At 31.4% G+C, this 17,231-nt stretch overlaps 1 protein-coding gene across 6 annotated transcripts in view; it reads right to left on the bottom strand.

Annotated features, from left to right (window-relative positions):
* The window catches only part of TH1 (negative elongation factor complex member TH1), a 58,468-nt gene that overhangs the window by 22,984 nt on the left and 18,253 nt on the right, over nt 1-17,231 (bottom strand). For all 6 annotated transcript variants that reach the window (XM_076514589.1, XM_076514593.1, XM_076514590.1 and 3 more), the window contains exons 3-7: nt 12,229-12,344; nt 10,955-11,064; nt 4,657-4,766; nt 2,152-2,259; nt 1,512-1,664 (exon numbers count right to left, since the gene is read on the bottom strand). In XM_076514589.1, the coding sequence (XP_076370704.1) occupies nt 1,512-1,664; nt 2,152-2,259; nt 4,657-4,766; nt 10,955-11,064; nt 12,229-12,344 (597 nt within the window). The remainder of the gene's footprint in view (nt 1-1,511; nt 1,665-2,151; nt 2,260-4,656; nt 4,767-10,954; nt 11,065-12,228; nt 12,345-17,231) is intronic.

The raw sequence follows: 17,231 nt of genomic DNA, 5'->3' as shown, positions 1-17,231 counted from the left end.
GTAGCATGGGGAGTAACCTCAATGAATATATCCCCAATGGCCTTTGAATGCAAGAGGAGTTTACTCTATTTTAGAGTGGATGTTTCCACCAAATTGTCCCCAGAACATAGTTCTTTTGATTATAGACTTAGGAGATCCAGCAAGCATCTCTAGTCCTTTCTAAATAAAAAAATGACACATTTACCTTAAAGATTTGTCTGATAAAGAATGTAATATGAGAAAATTAGGTACAGGTGTTGAAAAAGTTGAAGATTGTTGTTCAGAATCTTCATGACATGGTAATTTATTTATGGTCTGTTTTTATTATTTTATTTTGGGTTGGGGAATCCATAATAAAGAAAGAACATTTCAGTGTCCATTGACCCCACCCACCATGGAGCCCACAAGAGTACACACTACAATGCCAAACAAAGACACTGCAGCAATGCCAGGGTTTCATGAGCATGATACCCAAATACCAGCATCAGCCACAATGTCCACAACACCTGTTGAGAACATCCAACACTGGTACTTGGTTGGTCTTACCTCAAGTGGACTAGCTGATTGACCCTAGGGTGGGGGGTGACCACAAAGCTGCCTATCTACATGAATTCAAGGCCAACATGGTGTGTTAGGGTTAGATGCCTCAACCACCAGGATCCTCTCCTATCCTTCATAGGTCACCATGCATGGCAAGCATATGGGTGTATGTTTAGATCCCAGAGAAGGTAAACTGAAAGTACAGAACCTTCCCTGGGAGATCCCCTCACCACACACAGGCATCCACACCAAGGGAAATATACAAGGGACCATTTCAAAAAATTGAAGGAGTTGAATGAGGTCACCATGTTTGATATAGTACATAAGCCATATCTCAACAAAATAAAAAGATGTGAGGTTTTTATTTAATACTTTATCTTGTCAATATTAGTAATTTTAGTTCTTAATTTGTATGAAATATAGGCTTAGTATTTTAACATCACAAATATCAAATTTTAAACAATGCTGCATTCAACATACCATGTGACTCATTAAAATCCACATTTAAATGTGATATTTTAACATTTACTTTTAAATTATGAAATTAACTCATATATAACATTAAAGTTTGAATTATAATCTACAATTTCATTCCAAACTCATTTACATTAATTCTTAAAATAGTAGTTCAATAAAATTTTGAATACAAGTCAACAAACACAATGACATTGCCTTTGAATCCTGACCCATTGCAAAAAAGTTAAGAAAGATTTGTTATTAATTTTATCAAATATAGACTGATTTGTTTTATTTAAAAATTTTAATAATCTGTCTATATCAGAAAACTCAAAAATTATATTAAATTAGTTTGTCAAACTAGTTAAAAGAAGAACTTCATGTACCATAAAGAACTCATAAAAAAAAAAGTATAAATAAACTTATATAAACGTTCCAATCAGTTTCAAAAGTAAAGAGAGCTGGGCAAAAGTAAAACCTGACAATGATTTTAAGTTAGATAAAAGTACCAACAACAGGCTTAAGAATTAACTGACTGTAAATTCTGGAAGGATTTTCTCCATTTCTTCTTCCCCACCTTCCAGAGAGTTGGAGATGGATGTCTTTAAGATACGAGAGAAAACCTCAAGTTGCTGCGAAGCTGTTGAGATGCTTGTGATTTCAGCTTGAAACCCTGCATCAGAAATAAGCTGTAAGAGAAAATGCTAAATTAATGAGTTGAAATATATCATAATTAAAATTTCTTTACAACCATATTTAAAAAAAAAGCCTCGTACAGAAAATAAAAGTTTTCAAGCATAAAAACATTTGTATAGAATACAAGTTCACACTCATTGATTATTTCATCTAAAGTGTCTCTTAAATGTGTAAATTCGATATTTTTTATATCTAAAACACTAATTTTTTTGGTACCATTTTCTAGTGCTTAAAAACAGACTAATGAATAGACATTATTGACAACAACATATGTAGACTGAGTGATTACACTTTAAGCTATCTACCACCTTTAATTGATTAATTTTCTCCATACTGGGCTTTTTTTTAAACAAATTCTTTACTTCCAGTAGTAACGTGTATTCAGAATAATTGGTACCAGTTCCTTTGAATACATTAAGATTTACAATGGCCATAAAAAAATGGTACTTCCTTTCAAGAGTAACAAAAAATAACACTTACTTTAATGGTGAAATTTAGCATCAGGCAGTCAGGATAATCTTCAGCTAACTTATAAATCAATGACCTCCAAGTTGGATGTTCTATCATTTCTGTTAACCAGGCAGGAGTCTAAATAAATATTTATGACATAAACAATAAATAGTTTGGATACTCCAGTGAATAAAGAATTAATCATTCACATGTAAGCTTTGAGATTTCAAGCAAAACATTTTTAGACTGATCAATTTACACAGGCTGCCAAACATTAAACTACCAAAAATCTTACTTTTAACACTTTTAGGCAAAGAACAGTACAGGAAGTACCATTTCAGTGATTAGTTCAACTAATGATTTCTGAAAATGAGAAAAACAGTTTAATGTTTTAAGTTACTGATTGTTAAAACATCACAAAAATATTGAGTATCATAAGCAAAAAAATGGAAGATAAAATCAGTCTAATAAGCTTATTAAAGCTTTTTCCAGATGATACTAAATAATCATTTTTATTAATAAAGATAATGCTAAACTTCTTAGAATAATGGTTTAATAGCAACTATATAATTTAAGTTGCAACATTACATTCACTGGTATGTGAGACATTTTAAAGTTAATTAACATATATACAATATAAAAAAAATGTTATAGGGATTAGACAGTCTCTTATTTCTTATTACAAGTTGAATATACGAAGAAAAGTTAGAAAACAGTTAAACAGAAGCTCATAATTTAGTAACCTAATTAAAGTTGTACATAGCTTCTAGCTGTGTTCCTCATAGCTCACAGCATAAAAAATACAGTCGATGAATAGCCAACAAACAAGTTTTACTCCAGATAAAGTGAGCATTCAAGAGTTGGAGCACAACCATCATCAGGCGAAGATAATTACAAATTTAAATGAACAGTAAGGTGATCAGACTAAGATAATTACAAATTTAAATTAACAGTAAGGTGAGTTACTGGAGAATAAAATATGAAAAAAGTTCAACACACTCTGTGTAGTCTATACATTGTTTTAATATCTGAAGTTGTGCTAGTCTTTAAAAATTGCATTTTTAAAAATGATTTTTTTAAAATCTGCATTAAAAATCATAACACTTTTTTACATATTTTATGAAAATAGTTAACTTACAATGTAAAGTTATTTTAGATTAATTTAGTTAATATGAAAAGGTACATCATGTACAGTGTCTAATGCTTAATGACTAAACACCATTCACATACATAATGGTATGTGTGATATTTGTGCATTGTTGAATGTTCAGAGACACTGAAATATTTATTCACTTTTCAGTCATTTGTTGCAATATACAGGGTGTTCAGAAAGTCATGGTGCACTTATATATTTATTAACAGACATGTTTCAACATAGAATACAGGAGGTAACTATGAATGACAATTATAAACAATGTTAAAAGTGACCCCTGTTGGCATCAATAGAGGTCTGGATCCTTCTTATTTTGTTTCTAAACACCGCTATCAGTTGCTGGCTTGAAATAGACTGAATTAATACTGTTATTGCTGCTTTCAAAACTGCACAGTGACTTTCCAAACATCCTGTAGTATCATTTTATATATTCATAAGTTTTTTTGACGATGTTTAAGTCTCAAGTGGCGTATCTATCTATAACTATGTACTCAACCAAAGGAAACAAATAATCACAGTCAATTTTATTTATTAGTCAAACTGGTAATTTGAGAAAGTAGAGACCTAACATTTTGGACATTCTTCAAGCAGCCTAAATTCAAGATGAAACAACATAAAAATGAGAATAACGTCAATTTAACTTGTAAAATATAATGTTATAAATATCTAGAGTTTCGTTAAAAAGTTTATAAACCTTGAAAATTGAATAAAATTAAAACTAGATTGTTATTCAGAGAATATAGTATTATTTCAACAATACTGTTTATATTTTATATGTTAACCACTGTAACATTCTGTTCTTAGGTTGATTACAAGATAAGTGTAAACTTTATAAAAATTACCTATGTAACCTTTGTTGGTTTTAAAAGAGGATGCTTTAAGTGGTGGAGTGTTTTTCAGGTTGTATTACGTAAATATCATTTTAACCAGTGGGTTTCCTTACTTCTGTGTTTCAGAAACATAATGCTGCTGTTTTTTTTGTATTTTATTAAAATTTCCTGCACATATAATGCAGAATTCTGCTTTACCAAGACCCCTATTTAGCATTAGATAACAATAAATATTATCAGTTGGAATATACTTTTGACAACTTTTTAAAACTAAATTTCACTTATTTAAATGCTAAATTATTAAAAGCCTTGCATTATTTCTGAGTTTTTCACGATCCAAAACATGATTAAATGTAGTCTTATTTTCAAGATGATGTAAAAACTTCATAGATTATATGGAAGTCTCAGAATTTACTTAATGACACAAAGTACTCAAATCTTTACATTAGAGAAATGTTAATGTAATGAAAAACTCAAGTATAGTCTTTTCATTTAACTAGTTGCGAGTGTGTTTACAACTCCCTTCAGCTAAAACTTTAGATTATAGTTTACCTCTCCTTCATCTGTGAAAATTGAATCAGCTTTTTTTGGATCAAAATGCTTGATGACCATTTGTTTCAAATGGTCTTCCACTAAGGCCTGCACTTCAGATATTTTCATTCCTGAAATGTAAACCTGACAACTATACTTCATTTTTCTTAGATAGGCTTAAATTATTTCAAGAAAAGGGTATAAGTTATAAATAAGTTTAAAACATCACTCTTCACAGCCCAGTTTACTCATAAATTTCAATTAAAATATTTTAAGTAGCACATGCTACAAATGGTGAATGAAAACAAAAAGACTGGGAAAAGAAGCTTTAATCTAATTCTATAAAAGTATAGATATTTAGAAAATAGAACAATTTGATTTCATACAGATGCAATGATGAAGCAAAGAATCTATAACTGACAGTAAAAACAACAACCACAATATATTCAATGTTCTTTTTAAAACTTTTACTTTTGTTTTGTTAAGTTTAATTTGTTAACTCCTTAAATCCAAACAAATGCTGCCAGTTTTCAGCCAAAATTTGCAACTTACCCATTGGATGGTCAAAGAGCCCAATAACATTTATGGGTCTTTGACTGAAAATAAATCCAAATCATGTTATAATTCACCTTTTATAAATAGACTGAAAATTTTGTAACATATAGTGAAATTATTAGGGCATCATGAAAATTAGAATGTCCAATCAATTATGAGTTTAAAGGGTTAATAAGCACAGAGTTATACAATGATTTATTTATGCTGTGCCCACTCTGGATATTGAAACCTAATTTTTAGCATCATAAGCACTCAGACTTATTGCTCTCTCACCTGAGTGAATATTCAGTAAGTATCAAAAATTATTTTAATTAAAAACAAACATTTCATTAATTTTGGTTGAAACTTGTATACCATGTGTACATCCAAACACTAAGTCTTTTTAATAAAATATAAACTTTATTGATCTAGTTTTCATCAATCATGTCTAATATTCTAGGCACAATGATGTGTATATAAAACTACTGACATATTAATGCTTTTTAAACTGTACAGAAAAAAGAAAAATAATTATCAGAGCAACTTCATATGAAAAAGCATATTGTACAATACTGACAGTTTGACGTTTTCAACACTCTGAACAATGGATTATAAGGAATGAGCCAAAATGTTAAATACTTAACAAAGAAATTACCAAACTGTGCTATGCTTTTATGTTTTTAGAATAAAAATTATTTTAGACAAGTACCTTTGAAATACATTCCTTGTTAGGTTTAACTCATGCTGTGAACAAAACATTTGACTTAACTTCCTTTAGGTATTTGTATATCATATGTCACTTACCCATAATATTCTACTATCTCATCTTCCATGTGACTTACCAAAACATGTCAGTAGATTTTACATAAGGTTTGCATTCCAGCCACAAGTTAGATATGTTTTCAAGTTGTACTCATCATTCTTAAAACAGAAGATGTCTGGTGGATTGAGATGTATGTGCACCTGAAGTTCATGAAGTTGCAAAACCCAAGAGAGTGATAATTCAAAATCTCAGATAAACAAGATAGTAAGTAGGTACACAATGGGATTTGGACTTCTGAGAAGTCAACACAAACTGAGTGGAAACCAACCACTGAGCAATAATATCTTGATCATTCACTAGAGAATGATGCTGGATAATGAATGTGTGTAAGAGACTAGTGAAGGGTGTAACAACACATTTGAATACACAATGCGGCTAATCCAAAATAGGGTGGGTTATAAATGGATAATTCACTCAACATTGTAAAAAATGAAAATGGATGAGTCAGTAGATGTAAATAAGAATCATAAGAAAGTACTTTCCACGATCCTTGATGAAAGAACTTTCTGACTTTCACATGTTCCACTCAGAAACAAGGAATCTCAAGATAAAAATAAGTGAGAATATTATGACCTATGACAAATCTCCTATTGCTTGTAGTAACACAGTGTGATGAGAGTAAAAATACAAAAGCAGGATTATAACTGCAGTGCTTAATAGTGGGCAGGGCCACTCAGGACTCATTCTGTTCACCTACCACTCCTGTGCAATGCAACTACTGCTGTCCAGCCCTAAACATTAATGGGACAAAGTTCACCATAAGCACAAAAAATTATCCTTGTCAATGCTGAATATGCACCATGTGTATTTTTCATCCATTGTAAAGATAACATGTCACAAAATCAGATTATGCCAGGTGATATGTAGTGGTAGAGCTCTCAGACTATAATCAGTGGGTTAACACCAGTTCAAAACCAGGTGGCATCGAATTCTGACCATTTTCACCTCAAGCCTAGGATGAAAAATGGAAAAACAACTGCCATTCTATCAACTCAAGCAGGACACATGGGTGCAGACCCAGCATACAATCAATACCAAATCACACAGAAACCCAAGATCCAGGCTATGGTAGGAAGAGAGAATGGAAACGTGGTAAGTGAATTCCAGTACAAAATCAGAAGTGTAGGCACGAATAAAAAAAGTAGGACCAGTTCTGACAGAATGTGTCCCTAGCTCAAGCTGAGGGAAGAGAAATAAGTGGCCAGAAAAGGGTGAAGTAGGGTTTTGAGAAGAGTAACAAAAGCATCAAGAAGAAAAATGCCCAGATGAGAGCACAGCAACTTGAACATCATAGGCACAAGGGACAACTCTGTAGATTGTACTTAGGGGGCCTCAAGAAATGATCCAAACAAACTATTAAGTGTACTTGTATAGAATGGGCCCAGAGAAAAACGGTTGATAGTGTATAAACAGGGAAAATAACACAATATATCCCTCTGATGATTGATTAAAAACAACAACTGTATGGTTGAAGAATGTATGTATTATCAAGAGAAATATATGAACCCTCCTAAAAATATCCTAAATTTGATGTACTGCCAAAAGTTCTAATAGACAGATCTGAAAAAATCTGTCATGGTACCAACAAACCTAAGCTCATGTGAAAATTAAGACATGTCCCCCATCTTGTCAAAGTGGCATTTGAAAAAAAAAGAAGAGATGGATGATAGGAAGAGAAATACCCAGTGAAGTCTCTGAGTATGAAAGGAGGATAGAGAATGGCTGAGGACAAGAGATCCCAAGCAAAGGTTCAGAGAACATATTGTCCACTATAGACATCAGATAGGAGCATGACCCAGAGGTATACAGGTTTCCAAGGTAGTCGAAGTTCCCAAAAGAAAAGAACCTCTCATACAATGAGGGAAGGACAATATATGGCATGTAAAACCAATCACTCCATGTTCCCCAAAAGAAGGGTAGAAGGCTTGACACTGCAAACACACAAAAAACACTTAAGATGTGCCAACCCAGACAAACTGCCTCTCCAAGGAGGAGAAAAAGTGGCTGTAGAAAGTTCATTGGGATACAGCCAAACAAGAAAAGAAGCACCCAAGATGTCTAGTTCAGTCATCCAAAAACCTGGGGAAAGATCACTCTAGGAAAAAAATAGGAAGATTAGAAATTGGCCAAGATGTAAGGTTTGACATCTGTCTACAGATTCCCTTGGGAACACAAAATGATTGGAAGGAAACCTGGAAAACAATGAGAAATCCATCCAAAAGCAGCAGTAACAACTAAGACCAGCACTGCCAACAGTCAATGTTGGTAAGAAACAAGATCCTTTGGAGGATGTAAAGTAAAAAGAACAAGATACAATGAATGAGGAGTTTGTTTTATTTAGTTTGCAATTAACCACACAGCCATACAACAAACTATCTGTTCTCTGCCTACTATGGGTAGCAAAACCTGGTTTTTAGCAGTGCAAGTCCACAAACATACTGCTGTGCCACTGAGGGGTATGAAGAAGGAGAGAGAAAAACACAAGCATTTAGACTCTCTGACAGAAATCTCAGTATTCAACAATTGGCTACAAACAGAAGTATAGGGTTTGTAAACCCAATAAAACAGGCTCTAGTGACTTTAAGCCTGAAGGACAGTCACTGGAAAGGCAGATATGAAAAGGAATGGAAAGTGGTGACAGAGAGATGCAAAGAAGAAGCAAGAGACACACAATAAATATAAGAGGACAAGGCAGAACATTGAATTGTGGCCTCAACATATGACACCTAATACAAGCACAAAGGCAGATGAAAGGAGAGAGAAGACTGTATATGAGATGTAAGTGTAGCAAAAGCAATTGAGTAAAATGGGCTTCATGCTCTAACCAACCATAGCATAAAATCAACCAAAAAGGAAGTAAAAATGTAAAGGAAGATAAACACATTATTGTAGAAAAGACAAGTGAATGAGAATCTATTGACACCCTACAGGTTAATAGTGGGTTGAACATGGAAAGAAGGAAACAATAACAGAAAAAGGTAGTGTGTGTAATACAAATGTAGGAAAGCTTAAAAAACATGAACAAAAGACAAATGATATGACCTCCAAGACTGAAAAAAAACTACAAAATTTAGGAGTCAAATAAAAGTAATACAGCATAAAGTTGTGTCTAGTCATATGGGGCAACAAAGGAATGATGACAAAACATGTATATCAGAAAATTATAGGTACAAATAACCAAATATGTAAAAACATACTTAATAAACCTCAAGCCATGCAAAGATTCCAACAACCACTGTATAAGAAATCTCTCCAAAGAGCCATTCTCAATACCAATATAGTTGGAAAAATAGCATGAACAATGTTGTGTTGTTTATTCACACCAGATAAAGTGGAAGTTACAGGCTCTTGTGAAACAATGTTTTTTTAGATATTTCCACCAAAAAGTACCTAAATCTGAAACATTAATAAGCAAAAAGATTTTTGCTCAAAAAGACATTTTGAGCTACTGATTGATTATTCACATGTCATATACTGTAGTGAGAGTACAAAAGGGACTATTTCAAAAAAGAGAACGGTGCCATTGTGTTTGATTCAGTACATGAGGTATATGATGTTTTTATTTTATATTCTAGCATGACAATATTAGTAATTTTAGTTCTTAATTTGTATGAAATTATAGACATAGTATTTTGATATCACAAATATCTAATTTGAAAAAGCATTGCATTCAACATACCACATGACTCACTAAAATCTATATTTAAATGTGTTCTTTTGATATTTATTTTTAAATTAAGAAATTAACTCATATATAATATTAAAGTTTAAATTATAAACAAATAATCTGATTCCAAATTTACTGACATAAATTCACAAAATAGTAGTTCAATAACATTTTGAATGCAAGTCAACAAATGTGATGACATGGCCTTTGAACCCTGACCCACTACACAAAGGTTAAATGTTATACAACTGATTTTTTTATTTCACTTTTTCTAAGTGGTCTATTCATGTTTAATGTTAAGTAGATAAATACCTCATGGTTTTCATCAAGAAATCATTCAGCATAAAATACTGTTTGTGGTCAATTTGTTATGACTGAATTTACTACAATTTCCTCATTCATTTATTATGTAAACTGAGTCTGTGTGTGTATGTGGTTATTGTAAAAATAAACAATTTCTCACATTATTTATGAGAAATCTTAAGTGCATGGATTACATTGAACTGGAAACCTTTATGAAGTGTATCTCCTAAGGAATGTGTCTGAAACTGTTTGTGCAAGTCATCAAATCAATGAAGACCTATAAGTTTGAAATTAATGTACAGATGAAGCCCATAAAAAGTTTCCAACAAACTACTCAACCTTAAATATCAAATTAGGGAAGTCTTCCAAATTACTGTGCAATTTCATGTCTAATTTAATTCTTTCTCTTTCCTCACTGTGCTTGATAATTAGAAGGCATGAGGGTAATCATTAAACATGACACACAAATTGTCTTTCAGGTTACCTCTTTTTTTGAGCTCATATTTTGGTCCTTTTTGTTGTGCACAACTGAACAATTATTGATGAATAAATCAATAAGATACTGTCCACTCTATTTTTTTGTATATCAAACAAATCAAATATGTATAGATTTTTGTTAAATTAAGGACAATAAATTTTGTAAATAAAAATGGCATGTAATAACTAGAATAAAAAACAACAAATTCTTACTTTTCAGAGTCACAAAAAGGACAGTTAAGTACAATGGTGACTAAAGAAAACACTTACTAATCACCCAAGGCAGAATACCAATACTTACATTTACATTTTCACATTTTCTTTTAAAGTAAAGCTAATGACTATGATATAGATAAGAATGAAGTTTCATTATCCAAGTTTGACTTTTCTGTAATATACATTATAATTTACATTATAAAATCCAGAATATATAGAAAAGAGATTCAAATATCTTTTTCTGTAATGATAAATGTATTACTTAAAAGTTCATTTCACCCCAAACTTTTGTTGCTTACCTGCCATAATCAGCCATTCTGCTAATAAATTTGCTGTTTGTGCAATAGCCTGGTAGTTTCCTGACAGCAGATCAACAACTTGTTCTGGATTTCCTCCAGATTGAAAAAAACTGCAAATTAACAATCACATACTAATAATTTCTGATTTGTTGTAAAAATATGTATGTATCAAGTATTCTGTACAAATCACATGCATGAAGTAGTTTATATACAAGTATGAGTTATCACTAATTTAAGTGTTTCTTAGAAAAACTACATTTTATTATACACATACGTACATTCTTACACTTTTTACTTATCCACATTATTTAACAACAGGTATAACCAACTTTTCCATTTTCTAGTATTGATGGACTCTATTAATAAGATTCATACACTTATAAAAGCAAAAACATTCAAGAACTTTTCCAAAATTTTAGAAACCAAGAGTGAAAGCAAAAGAAATTCAAATTAGAGGTAAACCCTGATCACCTATATTTGCTGATTCCAGCTGTGAAAATAATTTCAGATCACTTGATACCCCATAAAAATACAGATACAGAAAATAGTAAACTGATTGCATAGAAGGTAAAATAAAGCACACAATAATAAACAATGCTCAGTTAACAAGTAGTTAGAAATTGTTAATTTAGAAAAGGAATAGCATTAATAATAAAAAAAAAAGTACAGAAACAAGTTGAACCAAAATATAAGGATTATATTTTCAAACCTTCAACTAGGGAATCAAAAAATGTAAAGAAACTGGGCTGGAAATTGTTTGTTTGTTTTTAAATTTCACACAAAGCTACATGAGGACCATCTGCACCAGCCATTCCTAATTTAGCAGTGTAAGACTAGAGGGAAGACAGCTAGTCATCACCACCCACCGCCAACTCTTGGGCTACTCTTTCACCGCATAGTGGGATTGACCGTAACATTATAATGCCCCCACAGTTGAAAAAGCGAGCATGTTTGGTGTGACAGGGATTTGAACCTGTGACTATTGGATTACAAGTCGAGTGCCTTAACCATTTGGCCATGCCGGGCTGGAAATAGTGTCTACATTATTTTCTCAAGCTATTAATTTCTATTTTACAATACTAAAACTGATAAGTACTGTAGACATGGAGGCAAAATACAGATGTGTTGCTTGAGAAAATAATGTTGAAACTATTTCCAGCTTAGTTTTATTACTTTTTGCTTTCTTTTGTTTAAAATTTCTATGCATATTCAGACAAATAATACTGTATAATAAAGAAACCCAACCATGTTCTTGCTTGGGAGTAATAACAAACCTCTTCAACTGGAGGAAGATCCCTGGTTCCATGATGAAATCCTGGCTACTGAACTTTTCCACACATTCTTGTTGAATCTGTATATTAACAGCTTCTTGTTCTTCAGCAGTATGCAACTTGTATTAAAGAAATATTTAATAAGACATTTTACCTTCTATCTACTAAGCACTTCCTATTATACAAAAATAAAAAATTTATATTCTACAGGTAAAATTTATATGCCTGCCTTCTCTCCCTGGATACTGCTCTAATGTATATTAACTGAAACTTTTTCATTTTATACCTTAAAAACTTGCATACAGAAGTAACTTAACAAACCTCATTCCAGGTAGCTGAACAATTTTGAAATTTTACTACAAGTTTCATATTTGGACTTTTATATTACTTCTACTTTGCTTCAATATTTAAGATAAAAGCATATGAAAACACTGTGCTTTATAAAATATCTTTTATTCTTTTTCCACTAAAGTATACATTTATTATAAAGGAGTTTGTTTCACATCTATAAAACTGCATAGGATAACTTGCATTTTATAGTATACGTTCTACAGATCCTGCAATCCCTTAAAAGTACTTCCCACTCTGCTAATATGATGGGTGTGATTATACACTCTTTCTTACCACAGCATTTTTAACTGTAACAATGTTCTATAAAGGACATAATCAGTCATAGTTCACACATCATTTTAAACATTTTGTAATCCATCAAGATCACACTGAAGCACACTGAATGAATTAAATCTCCTGAAACTGTAACAATGGACTTGACAAATATGTTATTGAATGAGATTACTGTAATTCCACTTTTTTAACCCTAATTTATCATAAAAACTGACACTGATTTGGAGAACTTCTAATTCTAGCTCTTACATAACTTCAAATCTTTACTACCTTTTTCAGTAATATCAGGAGATACAACCTTCAAATGGAAGGCTCTTTCATAATCATGCCATTCAAACTGCAGACAACAACACTGTTGCTGTTCTGAACATTTTGCAATATTTCTGCTGTTCACTCCCTTCTTCAAAAAGTTGTCTTTGGTTCTACACCATTTAAGGATCTTGCTGTACAAGCATTCTTCCTTGGAAAGGATGTAACCTATTCTATAACCCTACCACTATCAAATAACAATGCTTGAAAGTGACAGGATATCATGTCAATGAGGAATACAGAATAGCATCTAGAGTTACATTTTTACAAGAATGCATGACTACAACTTCAGAAAAATTAATAAGAATCAGTGTTGTTAATGTTAGAGATAAAAATGAATTTAAATTAATCAGTGACTGCAAAATATTAAAGACCTTCCTAAAACAAAGGTATAATAGGTAAAAATATGTGCTTCTACTCTGTATTTTTATTACCTCAGTAAAATATGTATAACATTTTTAAACATGTTGTATGAGCACCAAAAATACTTGCTTTCATTGGCCAATATCATGCTACTAACTTTATGATAATAGTAATTTACACATACATGCACTTTGCAGTTACATCATGAACAAAGCTATGCTAATAGGTACAGAGAAAAATATTAAACTGGTTGACTTAAGTTGCATTTTTTTCTTCAAATACCAACAAAATAATCATAAATAAATCTAAAATAAAGTAAATTTTATCAGGCCTGAAAGAGTTAGGAATCCACTATAAACTAAACCTACAAAGATGATATATATCACCCTAATTCTACAGTGACCTGCAAGCTTTTGTTTTAAAATGCAGTTAATTCTCCAAATGTGATACCTTAAACCTGTAGCTTTTGTTCCATATTAGTGTTCAGTATGATCATATGTTTTAATAATTAGTAGTACCTTAACTTTTATTATTCTTAAATGTTAAGTCTCGTACATTTATATTGTTGTAAGAAATAATTAGTTCTAAACAGTATATGCAACTCTACACAGGAGGAGTTACATTCCACAATCAGTGTAAAGTATTGTTATGCATAAGTCTTAGAAATCCCAAACCTGACTGACCAGCAATGCTGGACTCTTTTTAAACATATCACACTGTGTGAGACTGACCACTCAGAGATAAATTAATGCACAATCCTAAATGTACATTTAAAATAATCTATTTGCAAATGGTTGTTTTTAAATCAATGCTGACTGTGACCCAAATATCCAAGTTTATCTATCAATTGTTAAAGCTAATTAAAAACAGCAACAAAATACATCTTTTTGAGATTATGCATATACACTTCCACACACCTTACTTTAAGTCATATGGTGCACATTTTCAAGCACCTTCAGTTAACCATATACCACAGCTCAAATTTTAAGGGGTACAATCATACTCAGGAGAAGAGGTAATGTTCACACACGATTCTACATTTTATATGCAAAAAATCTTAATAAAAAGGCAACAAAATAACACCAAAGTATTTCTCAAATTACCAAATATTTTTTGTGTAATGCAACATGAAAAATGTTTTGCAACTCAGAGCGTCCTCTTAAAAAAAAGAAAAATGACTCAGATGCTTATATGTAAAAGCTATGAAGGTTCAGTAACAAGGAGAAAATCAGTCTTTTGAAGACCATGCTATCCCAATTGTGAACTTAAACTCTTGTTACCTGATTATACTGTGTATATTTTTTTTATTATTACTTACTCTATACTGAATTTCAAATACAAAAGTTAAAGCTATAATAATTAAATTTCTTATATTATAAAACATATCAATACTAGTTTAACTATGTTTTACTTAATGTGGTAACTAGGATTTGTAGTCAACACTGATTAATCCACAACAGGGGTGTTTGTAAAGTATTTGGCACCAAGGGCAGATCCTTCCTTTGGCATCCCTCCCCCAAATAAATAATTTTAAAATTTAAACATACAGAAAAATATATTATGTTTGCAAGTAGATTTTTAAACAGTACAGCACTGTTATAAGTAAACAGGAAATCATAAAAATGCAGGATGTTAAAAATTCAGTGAACAGGGAATATTACATTTTATTTTATACAAAAAACACAGCTAATCCAGTCTCAATGCTCAGCATATCATTCAAAGGTAAATAGAGAGATTCATAGTTTCTGCTTTCCAGCCTTCTTTGCATATTCATGTTCAATTCAATGCTAGATTTGTCAATCTTGTCTAACTCATGATCAGCAAAAGAAATTTTTTAACAATTTCAATCTGGGAAAACTTCTTACACATAAAGCAATGGATACACATGGTCAAAAACAATCTCAAACACAGTGATAAGCTTGGCAGAGATTCACAAAAATCCCATTTCACAATAAACTACAGAAACTGCAATACTGTCCATTTCTTTCTCTCTTCAATGCTGATTCTTGCATAACAACCATGAGCTACTGTGACATGAAATACATTAAATGAATAAATTGCCTTGCCTGCAATTTTGTTTGGGGGAAAGGAATTATGTGCGAAACACAACTCCTAAAAAAAGCAGAAAACTATGAGCATTACTTACATTTAATTACACCAAATGATGGAATGAAAATTATCAGTATATACAATAAATAGAGAAATAAAAAAACTTATTACAACAGAAAAACTTCAAACAAGTTGGTTCTCAAACCTTTTCCAACCAGATACCAATTGAGTTATCAGATTATCAACCCAAACAAGCAGAGATAATTAATTATCAATGCCATTGCATTAACATTAATTCAATTTAGCAGAGTATAATGCTAGCTATTATAACTGATATGATTATTTATTAAGCAGTAAGCATCAACATATTAAATATACAATGATACTACACCTGACATTGTAAACTTGTTGAAACTAAGATGACTTGACTAAGCAAGTAAACACTGGTACTAATACAATATAGAATAGTACTATAGTTTCTGATGTAAATCTGAAATGGTGTTTACTATATTAAGCATGTAAGCATTAACACATATCCCTGGCACTCATATCCTCACCCTCTCTGTCTTGACATCACAATGTACTTGCATTAAAAAAAAAAATACAGTCATATCACCATCACAAGATCACCACATATACATCATAAAATAAAGAACTCTCTCAGTCATACACATCATCCGTACTTCAGTAGATATGGCTGTAAGAAAAAAAGTCTTAAAGATTAGTACAAATTGTAACTTATGTCTTTTTACTGATTATCAGTAGTCACAGCAACCACCATTCATAAACTTGAGTTTTAACATCATGATGATGCATTTACTGCCAGGTATTATAACATCACAATGATGCACTTATAAGCACTTAAACATCACTATAATACTACACTGTAAAAAATTACTGGACACTGATACAAGTACTACAATATTACTGTAAGCATCAGCACTTTATGTTTTATCCTAATTACTTAATGAAACATACCTCATGTATGTGCAGTCACAGTATCAAGTGAACAAGATCTGGAATGTCAGTTACTGCCAGCTGGCTATGCTCAACAAACTGATGACTAAAACATCAATAAACATTCACCTTTTGATGTAATTTTTATCAAATATTTCAATTTTCATTTGTAAATTTTGCATTGCTAATAAAAATAAAAATTTATTTTATAGTGGAAAATAACATTAAGCTGTTGTAATATTTTGAACATTTTTAAATTCTTTATTTGGTTTGAAAACTTGTACTGGTATTTCAATTCTCCTGTAGACACCTCCGTCCTGGATGTCACATGGAGTGGACTGCCTCCCCCTCACATTACCCTAGTATGCCACTGATCCACAATACAATATTATTACAATGAATGTAACTCTTCTTGCTTGTAAGAAAAATACTGAGGTTACAGTCTTAGATAATTAACTTTTAAAAAGCTAATGTGAGCAATACCTCTATTGCAGCTAGCAAGGAGAAGTTAAAAACTGTTGGTAACACAATAATACTATACTATCTGAATAAACTTCATATTTTTATCCTTATTCTTTCCTTAATAGCTTTCAAACTTCGTATGATAATGTTATAGTTATCCAGTTTTATTTCAGAAAAGAAACTGATATTATTTTAATTTTCATTTGGTTCAAACTTAAATTTATGCAACTTGATGAATATCC

The sequence above is a fragment of the Tachypleus tridentatus genome, chromosome 7 (assembly GCF_004210375.1).
Source record: "Tachypleus tridentatus isolate NWPU-2018 chromosome 7, ASM421037v1, whole genome shotgun sequence".
Lineage (NCBI taxonomy): Eukaryota > Metazoa > Arthropoda > Merostomata > Xiphosura > Limulidae > Tachypleus > Tachypleus tridentatus.
This window is presented reverse-complemented; position numbering and strand designations above follow the sequence as displayed.